Source organism: Rhinoraja longicauda, chromosome 16 (assembly GCF_053455715.1).
Source record: "Rhinoraja longicauda isolate Sanriku21f chromosome 16, sRhiLon1.1, whole genome shotgun sequence".
Classification (NCBI taxonomy): Eukaryota; Metazoa; Chordata; class Chondrichthyes; order Rajiformes; family Arhynchobatidae; genus Rhinoraja; species Rhinoraja longicauda.
In genome coordinates this window covers 7,901,373-7,922,037 of record NC_135968.1, presented here as the reverse complement: position 1 = coordinate 7,922,037, position 20,665 = coordinate 7,901,373, and the positions used below count along the sequence as shown (strand labels likewise).

General features: G+C 41.4%; 1 protein-coding gene across 1 annotated transcript in view; it reads left to right on the top strand.

The window, feature by feature from the left end:
- ptenb (phosphatase and tensin homolog B) overlaps positions 1–20,665 on the top strand; it is a 114,650-nt gene that overhangs the window by 80,288 nt on the left and 13,697 nt on the right. Inside the window, exons 4-6 of the mRNA XM_078413146.1 lie at positions 12,732–12,775; positions 13,832–14,070; positions 19,164–19,305. Of these exons, the coding sequence (XP_078269272.1) occupies positions 12,732–12,775; positions 13,832–14,070; positions 19,164–19,305 (425 nt within the window). The remainder of the gene's footprint in view (positions 1–12,731; positions 12,776–13,831; positions 14,071–19,163; positions 19,306–20,665) is intronic.

Sequence of the window (20,665 nt, the reverse complement as noted above, 5' to 3'; positions counted from 1 at the left end):
GGGGTGGGGGGTTGGAGGAAGGGAGGGGGGGAGGAGGGGAGGGGAGTGTTGGGGGGGAAGTGTAGGTGGGGGGAAAGGTGGGGAGGGGAGGGCGGAAGTGGGGGGTAGGCGGGAGTGGGGGGGAGGGTGGGAGTCAGGGGGAAAAGGTGGAGGGGAGTGGGGTGGGGAGGGTAGTGGGGGATGGGGGTAGTGGGGAGGGGTGGGGGGACATGGACTATTGTGATTTGAAGACCACTGGAGCAAGTATGTCTTCAATGAAATTAGGAATGTGCATTTTTAAATGAAACTCTTTCTTCATAACTTGGTCATACATTTTGTGTAAGGAAAAAGCAAAATAGAGAAAACAAAACAAAACTATTTTTTCTTTGTGTTGTAAAAAGTATTTCTGTTCAATAACCTTTCTACAAATAACAGAATATACTCATGATAGGCCTGACATTGTACATGTAATCCAAGAACTACAGACTGTTGGAGTTAATAGTCGTTTTTCACACATGAATGTAGCACAACGCGTACGCGCATTTGGCGTGCATACTTTTTTTGCTGAAAAATTGCATTCCGCGCCATATTATGAATTTTGATGTAAAAATCTGAATTTTGGACATCAAAATTCTTGAATTTGTAAAATCAAATGGTGGGAGGTCTGGTGTAGGGCCAGGAACATGTCTGCTGTGGCCCTTGTGGCTAAAGGGATCAGGGGGTATGGAGAGAAGGCAGGTACAGGTTACTGAGCTGGATGATCAGCCATGATCATATTGAATGGTGGTGCAGGCTCGAATGGCCGAATGGCCTACTGCACCTATTTTCTATGTTTTGCGGAGTAGGCAAATTGCAGTGTATCAAGGCTGTTCTGGAGGCGGAAGTTGATATGCTCTCTGAACAGATTTTGGAAGCTCTTCAGAGCCAGCAAATTAGTCATTAAGGTCTGAAGAAGGTCCTGGCGGAAAACGACCCCTATCCATATTCTCTGGAGATGCTGCCTGACCCTCTGAGTTATTCCAGCACTGTCTTTTTTAGTCATTGAGACATACTACCTCGTTTCTCTTTGACCAGAATGATAGTAGTCTTAAAACAAGCTGAAACCACAACCAGTTTAAATTTTTTACAAGGGTCAGTGGGGTCAGTAAGTGGGTTTTACCAGTGATTTTAAAAAGCTCACATTAGTGGTATAGCTCGGAAACTTGGTACTTGGAATCTAAAGAAAGTAACACATTTGGCTCAGTAGTGGGAAAGGATGTTTAAGTGGTTTTTGCAAGGCTCAAAATAAGGTTCCTAGTTTTTACGTATTGTACATCGTGATTTGGCCTAAAATTCAAGGACCTTGAGATATCCAGGTGGTATAAAAATTTGTTGATGCTAAAGAAGGCTGCAGGCAATGGGAAGATGTCGATGAACAAGTCAAGTGATCAGAATGTTGGCAAACGCAGTTCTATCCAAAGTGTGAGATAATATGCAGGGTGAACGAGAGAGGTGACTGCATAATAAATGGTTTATTATTAAAGTGTAGAGGAGCAGAAGCTTGAAGTGTAGTTTGACAGATCCCTAAAGGTAGCCGAGCTAGACAGTGGCAGTTATTGCGACAGATGGGTGAGTTTCTTTATTGTCCAAGACTTTGATCTAATCTGGCACAGTGGTTTGAGCTGATTTCCCACCTGAAGTTGTAGGGAGGAACTGCAGATGCTGGTTTAAACTAAAGACAGATACATAAAACTGGAGTAACCCAGCGGGTCAGGCAGCATCTCTGGAGAAAAGGAATAGTTGATGTTTTAGGTCAAGACCCTTCTTCAGATTGAGTCAGGGGAAAGGGGGACAAGAGATAGCCAGGTATATCTCTCATTTCCCTTTTCCCCTGACTCTTCACCTGAAGAAGGGTCTCGACCCAAAACGTCACCTTTTCTCCAGAGATGCTGCCTGACCCACAGAGTTACTCCAGCGTTTTGTGTCTGTCCCCACCTGAAGTGATGGGTTTTCTTTCTCACTGTTGCATTTTCTTGCTGGACCAGATGTGGTTTCCAATGTAGGAACACAACTGAAGAAATGCTGACACAGCTGTTAAGCAAGTCTAGGACTTCAGGTTTGCACGCATGCGTGAATGTTCTGAACTTTTTGGCACTGAAGTAGGGAAATGCCAGTGTTTCCTGACAACGTCCGGCCATTAGTTCTGTCGCTCTCGAAGCCTGGTCTGCTGACACTTCCAGCATTTCTTATTTGAGTCTCAGCATTCTCAACATTTTAATTTTGTTATGTAAAAGTTCTCTTTGCGATTGAAGCCTGTATCGCCTTGTATTATTACTTCTATGAAACACTATTTTGATTTAGTAATCTAGTTTAAACTCTTAACACTGTAATAAAAAAGAACTGCAGATGCTGGTTTACACCGAAGATGGACACAAAGGCTGTAGTAACTCAGCAGGTCAGACAGCATCTCTGGAGAAAATGGATAGATGACGTTTTACGTTGAGACCCTTCTTCAGACTGATCGCTGTAGGGGCGGGGAGGAGAGAGAGACTGGAAGCAAGAAACGAACCATGACAAATTGAGGCCGGCAACAGATGACCTCAGGCAAGGAGGTTCCCTGATAGGCTGATTGTTGGCTAGAGACTTGCGTGAGCCCGAGGGATATATTGTTGCAAACTGTGGAACTGGTTGACGGACTTAGAGGGGGAAGGAGGTGTTTGCAGAAGTTACCTGGCCACAGTTTTGATTTGCATTCTAATATTTTGTCCGTAGCTGAGTCAGATGTGGACTTGCTACCTCGGTCAGAATGTTGGGCATTTAACCCTATCTGTGGTGAAACGTGCATCTGCAGTCTGACATTCCAGTACAGTGCTGCTACATTATGGATGGTGCTGTTTATTGGGTTTAATCTTTAAATGGAGGTACCATTTAACCATCTTTAGGTGAACATTTTCAATATTACTATTTTGAAACAAAGCGGTGGAGTTATTCCTGGTGATTTACTTCTTAGTCAATATCATTAATCCAGTCAATAATCCATTGTGTATGGATACATCCATTTAACTTCATTAAATGAGGTGCTTTGGGATTTTAGTTTTAGAGACACAGCGCGGAAGCGGGCCCTTCGGCCCACCAAGTCCGCGACAACCAGCGACCCCTATGTATTAACGCCATCCTCCACACACACTAGGGACAATTTGCACCAAAGCCAATTAACCTACAAAAGTATATCCTTGGAGAGTGGGAGGAAACCGGAGCACCTGGGAAAAATCCATGTGGGCATGGGGAGATCGTACAAACTCAGTACAGACAGTACATGTGGTCAGAATCAAACCCGGTTCTCTGGCGCTGTAGCGCAGCAACTATACCGCAGTGGCTGCCCCGCCATGCCTTGGTTTTGTGAAAACACTTGAGTAAATTTAAATATATTTCTCTTGCCTTAGTGTGGATGGACATCAGAATTTACCATGATTGCCAAATCGCTGGACTACATCTTTTCCATTTCAGCACTGATTGTGCATTATTATATATTTTACTTGAATGGAGTGTTTAACGTGGGTTTGCATTGCATTTAATTTTCTATTGTTCCGACCACTTTCATATCTTAACGCACTTGCTCTATAATTCATTGTTTACCTCTAGTATTTCTGGACTTCTGTTGACAACTGTGTTGAAACGAGCTGCTTTTTGGGTCTACCAATCCATCTCAGTCTTTTTAGTTCCTCATTCCCACAGGTTCTTTGGTGAAATATTTGTTCATTATTTTCTTGTGCATATTCTCAAGCAGTTGTAATCCTCAAATTTTATCAAGCTAATTGCTAAGTAGAAATTGTTCTTGCGCAGCTGATAGTGCGATCTACATATCATTGCATGTAAAGTTGTTAGCTGGTGTTCTTGGGTTTGGTATGGCAATTCAGTAAGATGGGCTATTATCCTCTCTAAAAAAGGATACTAAGTGCTGGAATAACGCAGCAGGTCAGGCAGCATCACTGGAGAAAATGGATAGGTGATGTTTCAGGTCAGGGCCCTACTTCAGACTATCTCCAGAGATGGTGCCCACCCGTTGAGTTACTCCAGCACTTTGTGTCCTTTTTTGTAAATCAGCATCTGCTATTTCTTTTTTTTATTATCCCCTCCAGTCTGGCATTATTCATTCTTGGAATAATTATCTTACACAAACAAATGGCAAAGCCTGATTTCTTTTGTTAGTCACGTACTGTGCAGTTGTTCACCAAATGGATAAAATGGGGCTAATGGGGTCAAATAAATTGTTTGCCTCTTGTAGTTCCTGAGCTCTGTGAAAACAATCTAAATTATGGAATGCCCAACGACAGGATTATAATTTAGCTTTACACTGGTTGCATTTATTGAACAGTTATGTACTGAGTGTCTACAGTTGAGTATAACGGATAGCATTAGTCATCTGGCAACCTGATGTAGCTTGTGTATCTTTACTAAACTTAGATCATTTGGTCATTTGGTTATGACTCACATAAAATAATAGTATCTATCTTCAGCCTTTGCCTACTTAATTAGATTGTGGTAATGTTGAAGGATGCGCTGCGAAGATCCAGTCTGAAGAAAGGCCTGTCACCTGTCCATGTACTTCTCAGATGCTGCCTGATCCATTGAGTTAATCCAGTCTGAAGAAGGGTCTTAACCTGTAACTTCACCTATTCCTTTTCTCCAGAGATGCTGCCTGACCCGCTGGTTTACTCTAGCTTTTTGTGTCCATCTTCGGTTTAAACCAGCATCTGCAGTTCCTTCTTACACACTGAAGTTTTAGCTCTCAGTTCAGTGTTACGAAGCCTATTTTAAAATGAGCAGACGCTTAATGGACAGATTTAAGGCAGAGTAATTTTGGTGGGATTTTTGAGGAATCAAATTGGGCTACCTCTTGTGTAATGCGGTCATTCAGAGACATAAAGAGCCTCAGTTATATTTTTCATAGCAGGCTGCCCCACAAATAGGTCACTGGGAAAGAATGTTTGCCTGGAAACCTATGCCCAGACATTAGTGCCATTGGAACTGAATTTTAAAAGCAGAGTACATCATGCTGCGGCTCCTGTATCATGCCTTATATTGCTTCTATCTGGAAATATCTTACCAGAATAATGAATTTGCAAAGAAAATCATCTGACTTTTCCCAAGACAAAATAAACATTGGCGGGTATAGTAAGGAACTGCAGTTGCTGGTTTACAATTAAGATAGACACAAAATGTTGGCGGGGCAGGCAACACCTCTGGAGAGGAGGATTGGGTGACGTTTCGGGTCGAGACCCTTCTTCAGAAGAAGGATCTCGACCCAAAACGTCACTTTAACATTGGCAGGATTTAGCTCGGTGGACTCCGCATTTTATTACAGGATTCTTTCTGAAGGCAAACCCGCACCGTGTATAAATCTTGAATTTGCATTATCACCATTACTGTGGTATAATGTTGGACCTTGTGGTGTCCAATGCTGGAGTACAAATTTCCTACAGTTCTCCAACAGTTCCACTAGAAAGTCTGGCTTTTGAGCATGTACCTGGTTTTATGTTGCAGAAGATAGATGGAAAAAGCTGGAGTAGCTCAGCGGGTCAGGCAGCATCTCGGATGCTTCATTGCTGATGCTGAGCGACTCCAGCTTTTTGTGTCTGTCTTCGGGGTAAACCAGCATCTGCAGTTTCTTCCTTCACTTTGTTGCAGAAGTTTTTTTAGTTTTAGTGATGCAGCGCTGAAACTAGCCCTTCAGCCCACCAAGTCCAAGTTCACCATCTATCACCTGTACACTGGTTCTATGTTATATAAGAAAATAACTGCAGATGCTGGTACAAATCGAAGGTATTTATTCACAAAATGCGGGAGTAACTCAGCAGGTCAAGCAGCATCTCAGGAGAGAAGGATCTCGACCCGAAGAAGGGTCTCGACCCGAAACGTCACCCATTCCTTCTCTCCTGAGATGCTGCTTGACCTGCTGAGTTACTCCAGCATTTTGTGAATAAATACCTTCTGGTTCTATGTTATCCCACTTTCACTTCATACCCACTCGTGGCAATTTACAGAAGCTAATTGACCTACAAACCTGCACGTCTTTGGAATGTAGGAGGAAGCCAAAGCACCCGGAGAAAACCCAGGTGGTCACAGGGAGAACGTTCAAATTCCACGCGGACAGCCACCGCAGTCAGGATTGAACCCGGGTCTCTGGCGCTGTGAGGCAACAGCTCTACCACTGTGCCATCATTCAGGGTTTTGTTTCAGTTGAGAAGAATTGCTCTGAGCAAGATTGAGTACTTTAAATGTATTTTGTTCACTTCAAAATTCACATTTTTGACTCGGTTTTCATTGTTTAAAAAAATAATTATGAGCTGTTCCCAAACTATATTGTGATGCACCCCGATGAAATGCTTTTGACAGCACATCTGCAGAAGTTGCTAATCTTGCTAGAATGTCCATGTTTGCTTTCTGAATACGCTATTGTGAATGCAATTGAAGATCCATCAGTTTGAGATTCTTTGAGAACCAATTAAACTAAAGCATAGTATTTATCCTGACCCAACAATACTAAAACTGATTGTCTTGTTATTGTTAGGGTTGTTCGTGAGATTGTGGTGTGCGCATTGGCTGTCATGGTTACCGTGTTACAATACTTCGACTATAAAGTGCTTTATGTTGTCCTGAATTTGTGTAGAGTAGTATATAAATGTCACTCTTACTCTAAGAAAGAATATGTTTTTATACCATGTCTTGAAATGTAGGACCTGTGAAAGGTGATGAGTTTATCGGCATTGCAGACTGTGTTCAATTCCCCTGCAAGGGAAAATGAATCAATTTCTAAATAATATCTTCCCTGCAAAGCCAATTTTCCTTGGAAGAGGAGGACCTTTTTTCTTTAAAGTATGTGCATCGTGCCTTCAAAAATAACATTTACTTTTTGATAACTTTTATGTATGCCACCAGACTATTGTTTGCCTACCCATTTATCAGGTTTTTATTTTGGTGAATCATTTTCACTTTGGATGAAGAAGTCGATTGTGTTCGTATGAACCAGTAAAGCTGGAAGACTGAAAATCACCTGGATATCATCCAGCTATGAAAAAAGCATTCAGAGTCATTGGTCTCAGTATTTCTCCATCGCTCCCAATTTTTGTCACATCGAATTCCATTATCACCCATTACATTATAAATAACCAAGTGCGCATCAAGTATTCAAGAGAATATTCATGTGATAAAACCCTGTGAACCAAAATCATCGGCTTGAGACTTTGGCCACAGCCAAGTCATTGGGTGGGCATGTATGTATGGCCTTGTATACTTGGGAGCACTAAACTTAACGGCCATCAGACAATGAAGACCGCTCCACCAAGAATTGGAAGCCCCCATTGTCTACTTTACAGAGGAATTACATCTTTGTAAACTCATTGCACCAAACTCACAGCAGAATGGAAGCCATGTCACGGATTACAGCCTTAATTCAAAGAAACAGTAGTGAGAGATTAGTGTTATTTAGTTTATTATTGCCACGTGTACAAAGTTCCAGCGAAAAGCGCTCTTGTGCGCTATCTAGTCAGCGAAAAGACTATACATGATTACAATCAAGATGTTCACAGTGTACAGACACACGAGGGAATAACATTTAGTGCAAGTTGAAGTTCAGTAAACACCGATAAAAGATAGTCCATGCGCCTGCAATGAGGTAGATGGTAGGTCAGGACCACTTTTCAGTTGGTGTTAGGATGGTTCAGTTGCCTGAAACTGCCCCTCAATCTGGAGGTATGCTTTTTCAAACTTCTGTATCTCTTGCCTGATGGGAGAGAGAAGAGGGAGTGGCCGGGGTGAGATTGGTCCTTGATTATGCTGGTGGCCTTGTCGAGGCAGCGTGAAGTGCAGATGGAGTCAATGGAAGAGGGGTTGGTTTGAGTGATGGTTTGGGCTATGTCCACAGCTCTCTGCAATTTCTTGTGATCTTGGATGGAGCTCATCAGCAATGGTTAATGACAAGTCTCAGTGGAACAATAGCAGCCTGAACAAAGAAGACCTCATCACGTCTGGTGGAACCAGTGCTTGAGATATCCATGCACGATATGGCAAGCCCTAAACTCGATATGAACCAGACAAGGAAGATCATGGCCATTCCTTCTGTCAATGTAAACGCCTCACATTGTCCAGTTCAAAAAATCTCCAACCATGGAACACACCATCAAAAGACTGCAATCATTTTCAGGGAGCACTGCAAACCTTCAAACAAGCACACTAATGCAGTAATTATGGGAATAAAAATGGAATGAGTCTGAATTGCCATTGAACTTAAGACTCAGAAAATCAGTAAAGGTTTTGTATTTTGAGACAGATCAAGCCAACTGAAGTAAAAAATGTATAAGGCAAGGAGAGATTAGTAGACACAAAATGCTGGAGTAACTCAGCGGGTCAGGCAGCATCTCAGGAGTAAAGGAATAGGTGGCGTTTTGGGTCAAGACCTTTCTTCAGACCAGAAACGTCACCTATTCCTATTATTCAGAGATGCTGTCTGACCTGCTGAGTTCTCCAGCTTTTTGTGTTGACCAAGATCACCACTCAGTTTAGGGCTTTGCCATACTTTGCGTGGAAAGCTTATTTCACTGCAGCTTCCATGAGAGTGTGATGGGGTCTTTGTTCAGGTCACTGCTGTTCCACTGAGACCTATCATTAACCACCATTGATTCCTTTTAGCTTCTCATATGATTGTTTCCTTGAGCTGAGGCTGCAATCTACTATCTTGCTATTGATATTATTTATAATGTGATGCCACTTAATATATTTGCCGACTATATTGGTTATTGTTACCTAATGCAATAACCTAAGTCGCCAGAAGCATAAATATCTAGAGAGGAAAAGGGAAAAGCTTGGTGGAATGTTTGGAACGAAGAGATGTGCTGGAAATTGCAAATCCATTGCACCAAATTCACAGTAGATTGCAGCCTCAGCTCAAGGAAACAATCATGTGAGAAGCTAAAAGGAATCAATGATGGTTAATGATAGGTCTCAGTGGAACAGCAGTGACCTGAACAAAGACCTCATCACACTCTCATGGAAGCTGCAGTGAAATAAGCTTTCCACGCAAAGTATGGCAAAGCCCTAAACTGAGTGATGATCTTGGTCAACATAAAAGCTGGAGAACTCAGCAGGTCAGACAGCATCTCTGAAGAATAGGAATAGGTGACGTTTCTGGTCTGAAGAAAGGTCTCGACCCGAAACGTCACCTATTCCTTTACTCCAGAGATGCTGCCTGACCCGCTGAGTTACTCCAGCTTTTTGTGTCTATCTTTGGTTTAAAACAGCATCCGCAGTTCTCTCCTACACATTGTGATCGTGGTCATTGAGGCTGTAGTCAATTAAAGCTTTCTCAAGCAAAATTCATCCTTGTGATAACTGCCAAAATGAAATTCACATGATATGTTTTATTTGTAATTGCTGTTAGTAGTGAAAGAGTTTACACTTTGCAAACCACAGGTGTGGTTTTCAAATGTGTGAAATTCCTCAATACGACGGTGTTGAATGCAGTTGTTCATGTTTCACTTATTGCCTTTATCAGCAAGGTTAAACGGTCTCTGCTCGTTTGAAAAATATATGATACGCGGAGAATAAAATTAAGGAAAAAATGAAAATAACTATTACTTTCTTTTGAAGTTACTTGAACTTCTTTATAACAGGTATAACAGAGCTTTATTTGTCATTCGGCACCAAAGTACCGAACGAAACTACATAGCAGTCATAGAAAAAAAGAACACAAGACACATAACCCCAACACAAACGTCCATCACAGTGACTCCAAACATCCCCTCACTGTGATGGAGGCAACAAAACTTCCACTCTCTTCCCCACGCCCACGGACAGACAGCTCGTCCCCGACCGACCCGCACAGTCCCCGCACCGGGCGCTGAAACGTCCCGCGGCCGAACCGGGCGATGAAAGGCCCGCGACCAAGCCTTGCGCAGCTAAGTCCAGTGGCCGAGCCGCACCGGGCGATGTAAAGTCCCGTGGTCGAGCCGCACCGGGCGATGCTAAGTCCCGTGGTCGAGCTGCACCGGGCGATGTTAAGTCCCGTGGTCGAGCCGCACCGGGCGATGTTAAGTCCCGCAGTCGAGCCGCACCAGCGATGAAAAGACCCGCAGCCGAGCCGCACCGGTCGATGTTAAGTCCCGCAGCCGAGCTGCACCGGGCGATGTTAAGTCCCGCAGTCGAGCCGCACCAGCGATATAAAGTCCTGCGGCCGAGCCGCACCGGGCGATGTTAAGTCCCGCGGCCGAGCTGCACCGGGCACTGTTAAGTCCAGCGGCCAAGCCGCACCGGGCGATGTAAAGTCCAGCGGCCAAGCCGCACTGGGCGATGTTAGGCCCCGCATCCGAGCCGCACCCCGCGCCGTGAGGAAGAGAAAAGTCCCCCCACACCACCACCCCCTCCCACACATACACAACCAAAAAAATATATAAAAACCATCCCAACACCGACACACAACAAAAAAAAAAAAAGGAAAAAAGACGAACAGACTGCTAGTGAGCCGCTGCCGTTAGGCGCCGCCACTTCCGGATGAAACTGATCTTAATTAATCTTTTGCCAAGCAGAAAGTAGGGGGCTATCTGTTCACAATTCAATGTTGGCGTGCTTATTCGATCAAGGACACTTGCTGTACAGGTAGTTCTTCTGTAACGCAATAATTGCATTCCTAAGAAACATTGCATTATAGAAAAGCACATTATTCAAACAATGGTGTCAACGGGGAAAGGGAGCTGAGAGGCAAGAGTGCTTAAGACTTGCAATAACAAAGTTTATATTTCCTGCAGAATTTTCAAACGGGCTTTAATAGCTATAAGTTTGCTTCTACTGCAAGCTAAAAATACTAAAGGCTGTATGTTACCTAGTGTAATGGAGTGTAGTTGCACATGTGTCAATAGAAGGGATTGCTTGTCAATTCCAATGACCACCGAGGGTGAAACTGGCAGACTCTTTGTTCTTAAGAGTGGTGAATGATTACTGTGGGGAGATATTGTAGAAACCATAGACTGAAATATTCCCCCGCAAGGCAGCTATCTTTCTGTTTGTCAATTTCCAAAGTACTTTTCACGGGCTCTCTAGTTCCCAATCAAAATCTCTGTACAGCTAGTTCGCCCCATGTAATGCAAATAGTGTTCCCTAATTCAACGATTGCATTATATCCATTTAGCAATATGGAAACTCCAGTTGTAGCAGAACGACCTGTAAATGGGTTTCTTGTTAACATTATCAACAGTTCTTCTTCACATTTCACTCCCTCTTCTTCTCCACTTCATTGATATACCAGGTATTAGAGAATTGGGTGCCCCAGTATTGCTATTACAATGTCTAAGCAGCAGTGAAAAGGAGCATTTTTTATGTTTGAAAGCCTGACCAACATATAGAAAATGTTCTGTGTACGTAAAGTACAAAAACGAGCCGTTTAACCCAGCTTATTTGCCTGTGTTTGTGCTGTACGTTAATTTCCTTATCGAGCATACTCTCCTACCAATTTTTGTCTTTGTAGTGTGGTACTTTGTACTGGGGAACCTTACCATCCCCTCTAAAATCATCTATGTCATTTGATTTACCTTGTCCAAGATGTAGTCAGTATCATCTTCCAACCATTTCAAGTTCCTCTTGAATTCTCTACGAGGCTTATTAGGTACTGTTTAGTGTATATGCCCATTGTTTGAAATGCATGTGAGAAACTTTTAAGACTTTTGGATAGGTTATCTGTACTCTTCTCATTTCTAATGATAAAATATTGACTGTGTCATTAAACATTAATGCCTAAATAAGCCTTGAACATCTTGGGCATGTTTGCTAAGTGTCCTTTAAGTAATCAACCATGCCAAACCAAGTATTTCAATGTTCAGGTCCTCAAAGTCCTTGGTTTTCATGGTTTCTCAAGGAACAAGGCAATTTGGAGAGCAACAGTGTGATTTCCATGTTAAGCCTCATAAGTATCCTACCATGAGAAGTGTCTGAAGTTCTCACTAATACTTCTACTATAAAATATGTGTCAAAAAATGCAAACAATACATATAGTTTATAAAAATCACTATTTCAATGGTGCTTATTAAGTTTGGCCAATTTTTACTACGAGGGCAAAATAATTAATATCATATTGCTCAAAAGTTATTAGATCAAGTGGTGATTAGTTACTGCGTACAGTGCAAATGCAGAAGTGGTATGTTGCTCAGAGCATTTGAATGAAAATCCATTTGGCAAGGTGCTTAGTTTAGAGATACAGCTTCAGCCCACCGAGTCTGTGCCGACCAGCGATCCCCGCACACTGACACTATCCTACACACAAGGGATAATTTACCAAGCCAATTAGCTTACAAACCTGTGGAGTGTGGGAGGAATGCAGAGATCCCAGAGAAAAACCTGGGCAGGTCGAGGGCAGAATATACAAACTCCATATAGACAGCACCCGTAGTCGGGATCAAACACCTGTCTCTGGCACTGTAAGGCAGCAACTCTACTGTTGCCCGTGTTGTTTTTTTCCCCAAAGCCAATAAGAGTGGGTTCATTTCCAGCAATGACTATTCATACATTTGCCTTTGCCTTAGGCTTTTGTGATCTTTGGTGCATAGTTGGTTATACTGGTGTCAGCAAATATTGAGTAATAATATGTAGGAAGATGATCTTTGGTATGGAACATTATTGCTAACTAAATACTGAAAGCATGTTTAATTAGATTAATGCATGGTTAACACAATTCTTTTATATTCTATTTCAGATGTAATGATTAACATTTTTTTAAATTTCCCTTGCAGATGTGCAGAAAGACATTACGATGCTACTAAATTTAATTGCAGAGGTAAGCGAACTATTATTAAAAACTTCCATTATAGATTATTATGATGGATGAAACCTCTTGTTTATCTTACCTTTTGCCAGAGTAAAAATATGTGGAAGTGTGCATAAAACAGCATAAAAATTGTTGACACTTAGCATAGATAGCTGATGGTAGAAACCACAATGTGCAAGATACATCTTCTGGATGCACTGGGATGCATCCTCAGTGATGTGACCTGGGGTCATCGTGTGTTTCGGGTCTCACAACATCACACACCCTCGCCCAGGCGATCCAGCCGGGGTTGATCAGGCCCCGACTTGCGTCCCAGCAGCAACTGCCCACGGAACAGCCCTCTTAATCCAAAGCCATCTAGTGGCTTTCTCTGCGGCTTCGCTTGCGGATTGAATGGCCCTCTTCTTTGCCAGCCCCGTAATGCCCAATTGGTTGAGGACTTTGCAGGGTGAGCGTCCTGCAAAGCCTCTACAGCCCACCTCTATAGGTTCATAGCGTGTCTTCCAGCCTCTGTGCCGGCACATCTCCACCAGTTCCTGGTACTTTGCGCGTTTCCTCTCATTTGCTTCTTCCATACACTCTTCCCCGGGCACTGTCAGCTCCAGAATGATCAATACAAAATATTGATTTTATAGCAAGCAGAGTAGCAATAATAATGCTCTGCCTACATTATAATGATTTTAAATCTTAGTGATAGAAGATACGTACATAGCAAAATTGTCAAATATACGTGGATCCATCTTTCGATACTGAATACCTGTGATCCTAATTTTATTAGAGCAGCTAAATAATTGTTTTGGTACAATATAAAAGCAGTATTTCTGATATTTTTGTGCAGTGGTGTATCTGTGTTAATGGCCTTTTGTGTTGTGTTGGAATTTTTTTGAAAAGATCCCAATGTCTCGGCAAAATAGATTATTTAATTCACGATTAAGTCGTCTTAAGCAGTTCAATTTTTTTTGCTGTGAGCTCCGTGCACATTATTTGTACAATATCATTGTTCGTATGTTAATAAAATGGCAGTTTGCTTATTTTTGTAAGTGACTTATCCTTTTTTCTTCTCAGTCGCACAATATCCTTTTGAAGACCACAATCCACCACAGCTAGAACTCATAAAGCCATTTTGTGAAGACTTAGATCACTGGCTGAGTGAAGATGATAACAATGTGGCAGCAATCCATTGCAAAGCTGGAAAGGGACGGACAGGAGTAATGATCTGTGCTTATTTGCTTCATCGTGGCAAATTTTTAAAAGCACAAGAAGCCCTAGAATTCTATGGCCAAGCAAGGACTATAGACAAAAAGGTCAGTGGAAGTGGGATTAGAAGAGTTAAGTTGTACAAATATGCAATTGCAGTACATGATTGAATAGCAAATTGATATAAAGCTAATACAGTGCCCTCCATAATGTTTGGGACAAAGACCCATCATTTATTTGCCTCTGTACTACTCAGTTTGAGATTTGTAATTGAAAAATTTCACATGTGGTTAAAGTGCACATTGTCAGATTTCAATAAAGGCCATTTTTATACATTTTGGTTTCACCATGTAGAAATTACAGCAGTGTTTATACATAGTCCCCCCGTTTCATGGCACCATAATGTTTGGGACACAGCAATGTCATGTAAATGAAAGTAGTCATGTTTAGTATTTTGTTGTATATCCTATACTTGCAATAACTGCTTGAAGTCTGTGATTCATGGACATCACCAGTTGCTGGGAGTCTTCTTGGGTGATGCTCTGCCAGGCCTGTATTGCAGCCATCTTTAGCTTATGCTTGTTTTGGGGGCTAGTCCCCTTCAGTTTTCTCTTCAGCATATAAAAGTCATGCTCAATTGGGTCCAGATCGGATGATTGACTTGGCCACTCAAGAATTGATCATTTTTTAGCTTTGGAAAACTCCTTTGTTGCTTTAGCAGTATGTTTGGGATCATTGTCTTGCTGTAGAATGAACTGCCGGCCAATGAGTTTTGAGGCATTTGTTTGAACTTGAGCAGATAGGATGTGTCTATACACTTCAGAATTCATTATGCTACTTTCCCATCATCTTCGTCTCATCTGTCCACAAGACCTTTTTCCAGAGCTGCAGTTGCTCTTTTAAGTACTTCTTGGCAAACTAACCTGGCCATCCTTTTTTTTTGCGGCTAACCAGTAACTTGCATCTTGCAGTGTAGCCTCTGTATTTCTGTTCATGAAGTCTTCTGCGGACATTGACAAATCCATACCTGACTCCTGAAGAGTGTTTCTGATCTGTCAGACATGTGTTTGGAGATTTTTCTTTATCGAGAAAATTCTTCTGTCATCAGCTGTGGTCTTCCTTGGCCTGCCAGTCCCTTTGCGATTAGTAAGCTCACCAGTGTTCTCTTTCTTCTTAATGATGTTCCAAACAGTTGATTTTGGTAAGCCTAAGGTTTGGCTGATGTCTACCAGTTTTATTCTTGTTTCTCAGTCTCATAATGGCTTCTTTGACTTTCATTGGCACAACTTTGGTCCTCGTGTTGATAAACAGCAATACAAGTTTCCAAAGGTGATGGAAAGACTGGAGGAAAAACTAGGTGCTGAGAGCTCTCATGCCTGTGTTAACACACCTGAACAATTACAAAGCTCTGTGAAACCATGTGTCCCAAACATTATGGTGCCCTGAAATGGGGGGACTATGTATAAACACTGCTGTAGTTTCTACATGGTGAAACCAAAATGTATAAAAATGGCCTTTAATAAAATCTGCCAATGTGCACTTTAACCACGCGATTTTTCTATTACAAATCTCAAATTGTGGAGTACAGAGGCAAATAAATAAATGATGGGTTTTTGTCCCAAACATTATGGAGGGCACTGTATTTGTTCTTAGCATTGGAATTTTGGAAAGGTGTATGAAAATACCTATGTAGCTGATTAATGTGAAATGTCTACAGTTTAATGAGAAGTATCAACATATTTAGTTGTCTTTTGCATCGTGCATGATAAATAATGTCACTGTATGAGCACTTGACTGTACTTTATTGTAGGAAAATTGGGAATGTGGTGGCATAACTAAAAAGCTGGCACATTCTGTTCTGTAGGAAAACATGGAAGTAAACAATAATATTTATATGATTATAGTTTCCTAACACTGAAGAATGGTGGTCTTAAACAGTCTTATGGTTCTAAAATGAATTGTTGAGCAAAGTAATAAACAAGTGCAATACAATTATTTGTTCCAACAATTTACAAACCACATTTTGGTCAATTTAAGGCGCTGCATATTTTAAAAACATTTTTAATATTTAATACTTAATTTATTTTTTAAATTGAAAATATTCTAGCTGGATGTTTTTTTTCAATGTTATTGCAACTTTTTGTATGTTGTTCCATTATTTATGGTACTAAGCAAGTGTTTTAAATAGTGGCCTCAGCTTGATTGGTCACTTCCGGGACTTGCATAAATAGAGTCCGAGACCAGGGCACATCAGCCAAGTTTATTTAGTTTGTCTCCTGTCATTTTCCAACTAATGGCATCTCTCATGCATCTATACATTTAAAGTTTATCTGCCATCTGTCCACCACTTTTATCAGTCTCAACGTCTTCCCTTTTTCCCGGTTATTAAATTTGTGAGTTTAGCTTCTATTGTTCTTTAATTACTTAACCATTGTCTTATCCACATAGTTACTGTATTTTAATCTGATGGATTTAATACATTTTTGGCACAATTTGACCGACTTTTATCAAATACCTTTATAAACCATGACATCAAACTTCCCATCTTGAACTCTCTCTATTTTGTTTAGGAACAAAAGTTAGCTAAAAATAATTTGCTTTAAGCCGGCTTAGACTAGATGTTAATTAGCACTTTAAAGTGCAGTTTTTTTCTACCCCTGTGTCTCTGTAAAACTTCCCACTGCTGCTTATGGCATGCAATGATTGAAGTTATCCCTCTCTTTTTGGGAAAAAATCGTCAATCGCTGTCATTTTCATATCAAGGATGTCTTAGAAAATTTTGGCCAAAGACTGCAGTTTCTACCCATGCTTCCTTTAGTAATCTAGGATACATCAGGTGACATTCTACCTTTTAACTAACTGTGGAGCCTTTCCTAGGTGTCATGGGCCTAACTCAACAAAACATCAGTGAAGGGAGGTGCCCACTTGTTAACCCCAATGATATACTGGCATCTACAAGATTAGTTTTTGTGTTTGGCAGCTTATAATTGAATATGGAGTCAGTTATTGTCCTATAGCCACAGTAATTCCTCCTGTTCCTATCTGGTATTCATTTTCATATTGTAGTATTTACCAATGTTGTTTGTTCCTTGCATTTAGTTTGGGAACTCCAGAAGCTAAATATACTTTAGAAGTATACTTTAGAAATATACTTTAGATATATACTCCAGAATCTAAATATATAACGGCTTAATTACAATAATGTTCATTTCATCATTGATTCATAATTTTAGAGCATTTACCAGCATGTTCCCACCCATCTAGTTAAGCTTATTAACAGGCTGTTGAAAGACACACAATGCTGGAGTAACTCAATGGGTCAGGCAGCATCTCTGGAGAAAAAGAATAGGTGACGTTTCAGGTTGAGGCCCATCTGTCTAAAGAAGTGTCTCAACCCAAAACGTCATCTATTCCTTTTCAATTACAAGAGAGTGCCAATATATTTCCAAATTCATCTGATATATCATGGCGGCACAGTGGCGTAGCGGTAGAGCTACTGCCTTACAGCGCCAGAGACCTGGATTTGATCCTGACTCTGGGTCCTTGTCTATACGTAGTTTGTTCATTCTTCCTGTGACCTGTGGGTTTTCTCCTAGATGTTCGGTTTCCTCCCACACTCCAAAGACGTACAGGTTTGTAGCTTAATTGGCTTGGTATAAAAATGTCAATTATCCCCAGTGTGTGCAGTACAGTGTTAGTGTTCGGGTATCGCCTGTCGGTGCTTGACTCGGTGAGCCGATTTCCGCGTTGTATCTCTAAACTGAAACTAAACTTAAAATATCACTTCACTGGAAGTGGAAGTGCTTTCCATGCACTTGCTGCCCTCTTCTTTATAGGTAGTGTTTGTTGTGTCTTGGGAGATGCTGCAAAGCACTTAGTGGGCAATACATGCTGCAGGCATCGTTTCACAGCATGAAAAGCATAAATGTTTAAAATAATGGATGAAATATCCCTGTGCTGCTTAGCCGGAGTGCTGTTGAAGCTCCACACTTATTCCATCACTTTCTTGACACACTTGCTCTCGATTGTGAAAGGCTTTTATGTTATTAATAAAGACAACAGCCTCTTAATGTGTAGGAAGGAACTGCAGATGCTGGTTTAAACTAAAAATCTGGAGTAACTCAGCGGGTCAGGCAGCATCTCCGGAGAAAATGGATCGGTGACCTTTCGGGTCGGGACCGTCACCATTTTCATCAGCGATGCTGCCAGCATTTTGTGTCTATCTTTAAGTATAAACTAGTATCTGCAGTTCATTTTTATTATAGCCTCTTCCTTAATGTCAACAAGACGAAGGAACTTCACCGAAGCTACGGCTAAAAAAAGATACCAATCCACTTTATTCCTCAGGAGATTAAGGAAGTTCAGCATATCTCCCACGACTCTTGCCAGCTTTTACAGATGCATCGTAGAAAGCATACTATTGGGTTGCATTACACAGCTTGGTTTATGAACAGCTCTGCCCAAGACGGCAAAGAATTACAGGGAGCGCAGTCCATCAAGCCTTCTGTGCCATGGCATTTCAAGTGCTCATCTAAGTTGTGCTTCACTTAATCTCTGCATTCCTCGGTGCGGTCGCCCATTGTTCTTTAGTTCAAAATAAACCAACCCAGCCTTTCCAGTCTGTCCTTGAAGCTCAAATGCTTCATCCCTGGAACACATTCTGGTGAATTTCCTCTGCACCTTCTCTGGTGCAACCACATTCTTAAATCAGTAACTTTACGCGAGAGTATTTCATAAGATCATAAATGATAGGAGTAGAATTAGACCATTTGACCCATCAAGTCTACTCTACCATTCAACCATGGCTGATCTATCTCTCCCTCCTAACCCGATTCTCCTGCCTTCTCCCCATAACCCCTGACACCCATACTAATCAAGAATCTATCTATCTCTGCCTTAAAAATATCCACTGACTTGGCCTCCACAGCCTTCCGTGGCAAGGAATTCCATAGATTCACCACCATTTGATATTATTGTTTGTCTTGCTTTTAGTGCATTGGCCGTACACTGTCTGTCATCTCAAATATGTCATATTACTGAGAGGAGAAATTGGTCCATGCTAATTGATGCGGTGAAACTATAGAGTATGGCGTCATCTTTTTTGCTCCTGCTGCCATTTTACTCGTGTTCTAGAATTTGAGCTACTCAAAGCAATTATGCTGTATTATTCAATAATGCATACATTTGTGTTTTACTTCAGGGCGTAACAATTCCTAGCCAGAGGCGCTATGTATATTATTACAGCTACCTTTTGAAGCACAGATTGGATTACAAACCAGTGGCATTACTGTTTCACAAGATGCAGTTTGAAACTGTTCCAATGTTCAGTGGTGGAACATGCAGTAAGTTTTAATTCCTTTTTAGAGATAATGCGAAAGGTAATATTCTTACGTTGCTGCTTCCGTTTTATGGTGGCCAGATTCGTTGATCAGTTAGAATTGAAATGCAGAAAATTATCTAAACAGCACTCTCGCATATTCTCAACAACATTTAAACTGACCCTTCCAATGCTGGTTAGCATTGTTTGCCCAATAACATATTAGACTGCTCAACTGAAAAAAAATCTGTAAAAAATATTATTGAATAGTCATTTTTGAGGCTACGTGAAATATACCCAGATCATGTCATAAGGTTATAAACGATTGGAGCAGAATTAGGCCAGTTGGCCCATCAAGTCTACTCCTCCATTCAATCATGGCTAATCTATCTCTCCCTCCTAACCCCATTCTCCTGCCTTCTTCCCATAACCCCTGACGCCCATGCTAATCAAGAATCTATCTGCCTTTAAAATATCCATAGATTTGACCTCCACAGCCTTCAGTGGCAAAGAATTCCACAGATTCGCCACCCTCTGACTAAAGATATTCCTCCTCATCCCCTTCCTAAAGGAATGTCCTTTAATTCTGAGGCCATAACCTCTAGTCCTAGACTCTCCCACTGGTAGAAACATGCTCCCCACATCCACTCTATCCAGGCCTTTCACATTTCGGTACGTTCCAATGAGGTCCCTCCTCATTCTTCTAAACTCCAACCAGTATAGGCTCAGTGCCGTCAAACACTCATCATATGTTAACCCACTCATTCCTGGGATAGTTTAGGAGGGACTAAAACGAAAGTTTGAGCAGATTGCTGCTCCACATTTTACTCACAGAGCTATTGATTAATACATGATACTTAATTCAGGTGGTCAATACCAGGTGGGGTGATAAAAGTTGACTGCTCCTTAAGATTGATATGTGCACATCAAACTAAGTCCTGTTAGCTGTGGTGGTGATCTATTAACTGCATGTGCAGGATGTGAATGGGCTGGAAATAATTATTGCTATTTAAAAAAATTAATTGGCACTCTGGTATTTCATTTCCTGCTGTTCCTAAAATCTCAATTTGCAACGTGAATATTTTGGAGATAGACTCAAACTGTTGGAGTAACTCAGCGGGGCAGCAGCATCTCTGTAAAGAAGGAAAGGGTGACGTTTCGGGTCAAGATCCTTCTTCAGACTGAGAGTCGGGGGAGGGAGTATAGAGATATGGAGGGGTATGGTGTGAAAACGACAGATTAAAGCAGATGATTATAAGAAATGTCGAATAGTTCTTTGTTAGCTGAGGGGAAGGTGACAAAGAGGCATAGGATTAGTAAAATTAATCCAAAATTAATATTTTGGAACCCCATTGCAACTTGAATATTTCTATTTACAAACCAAT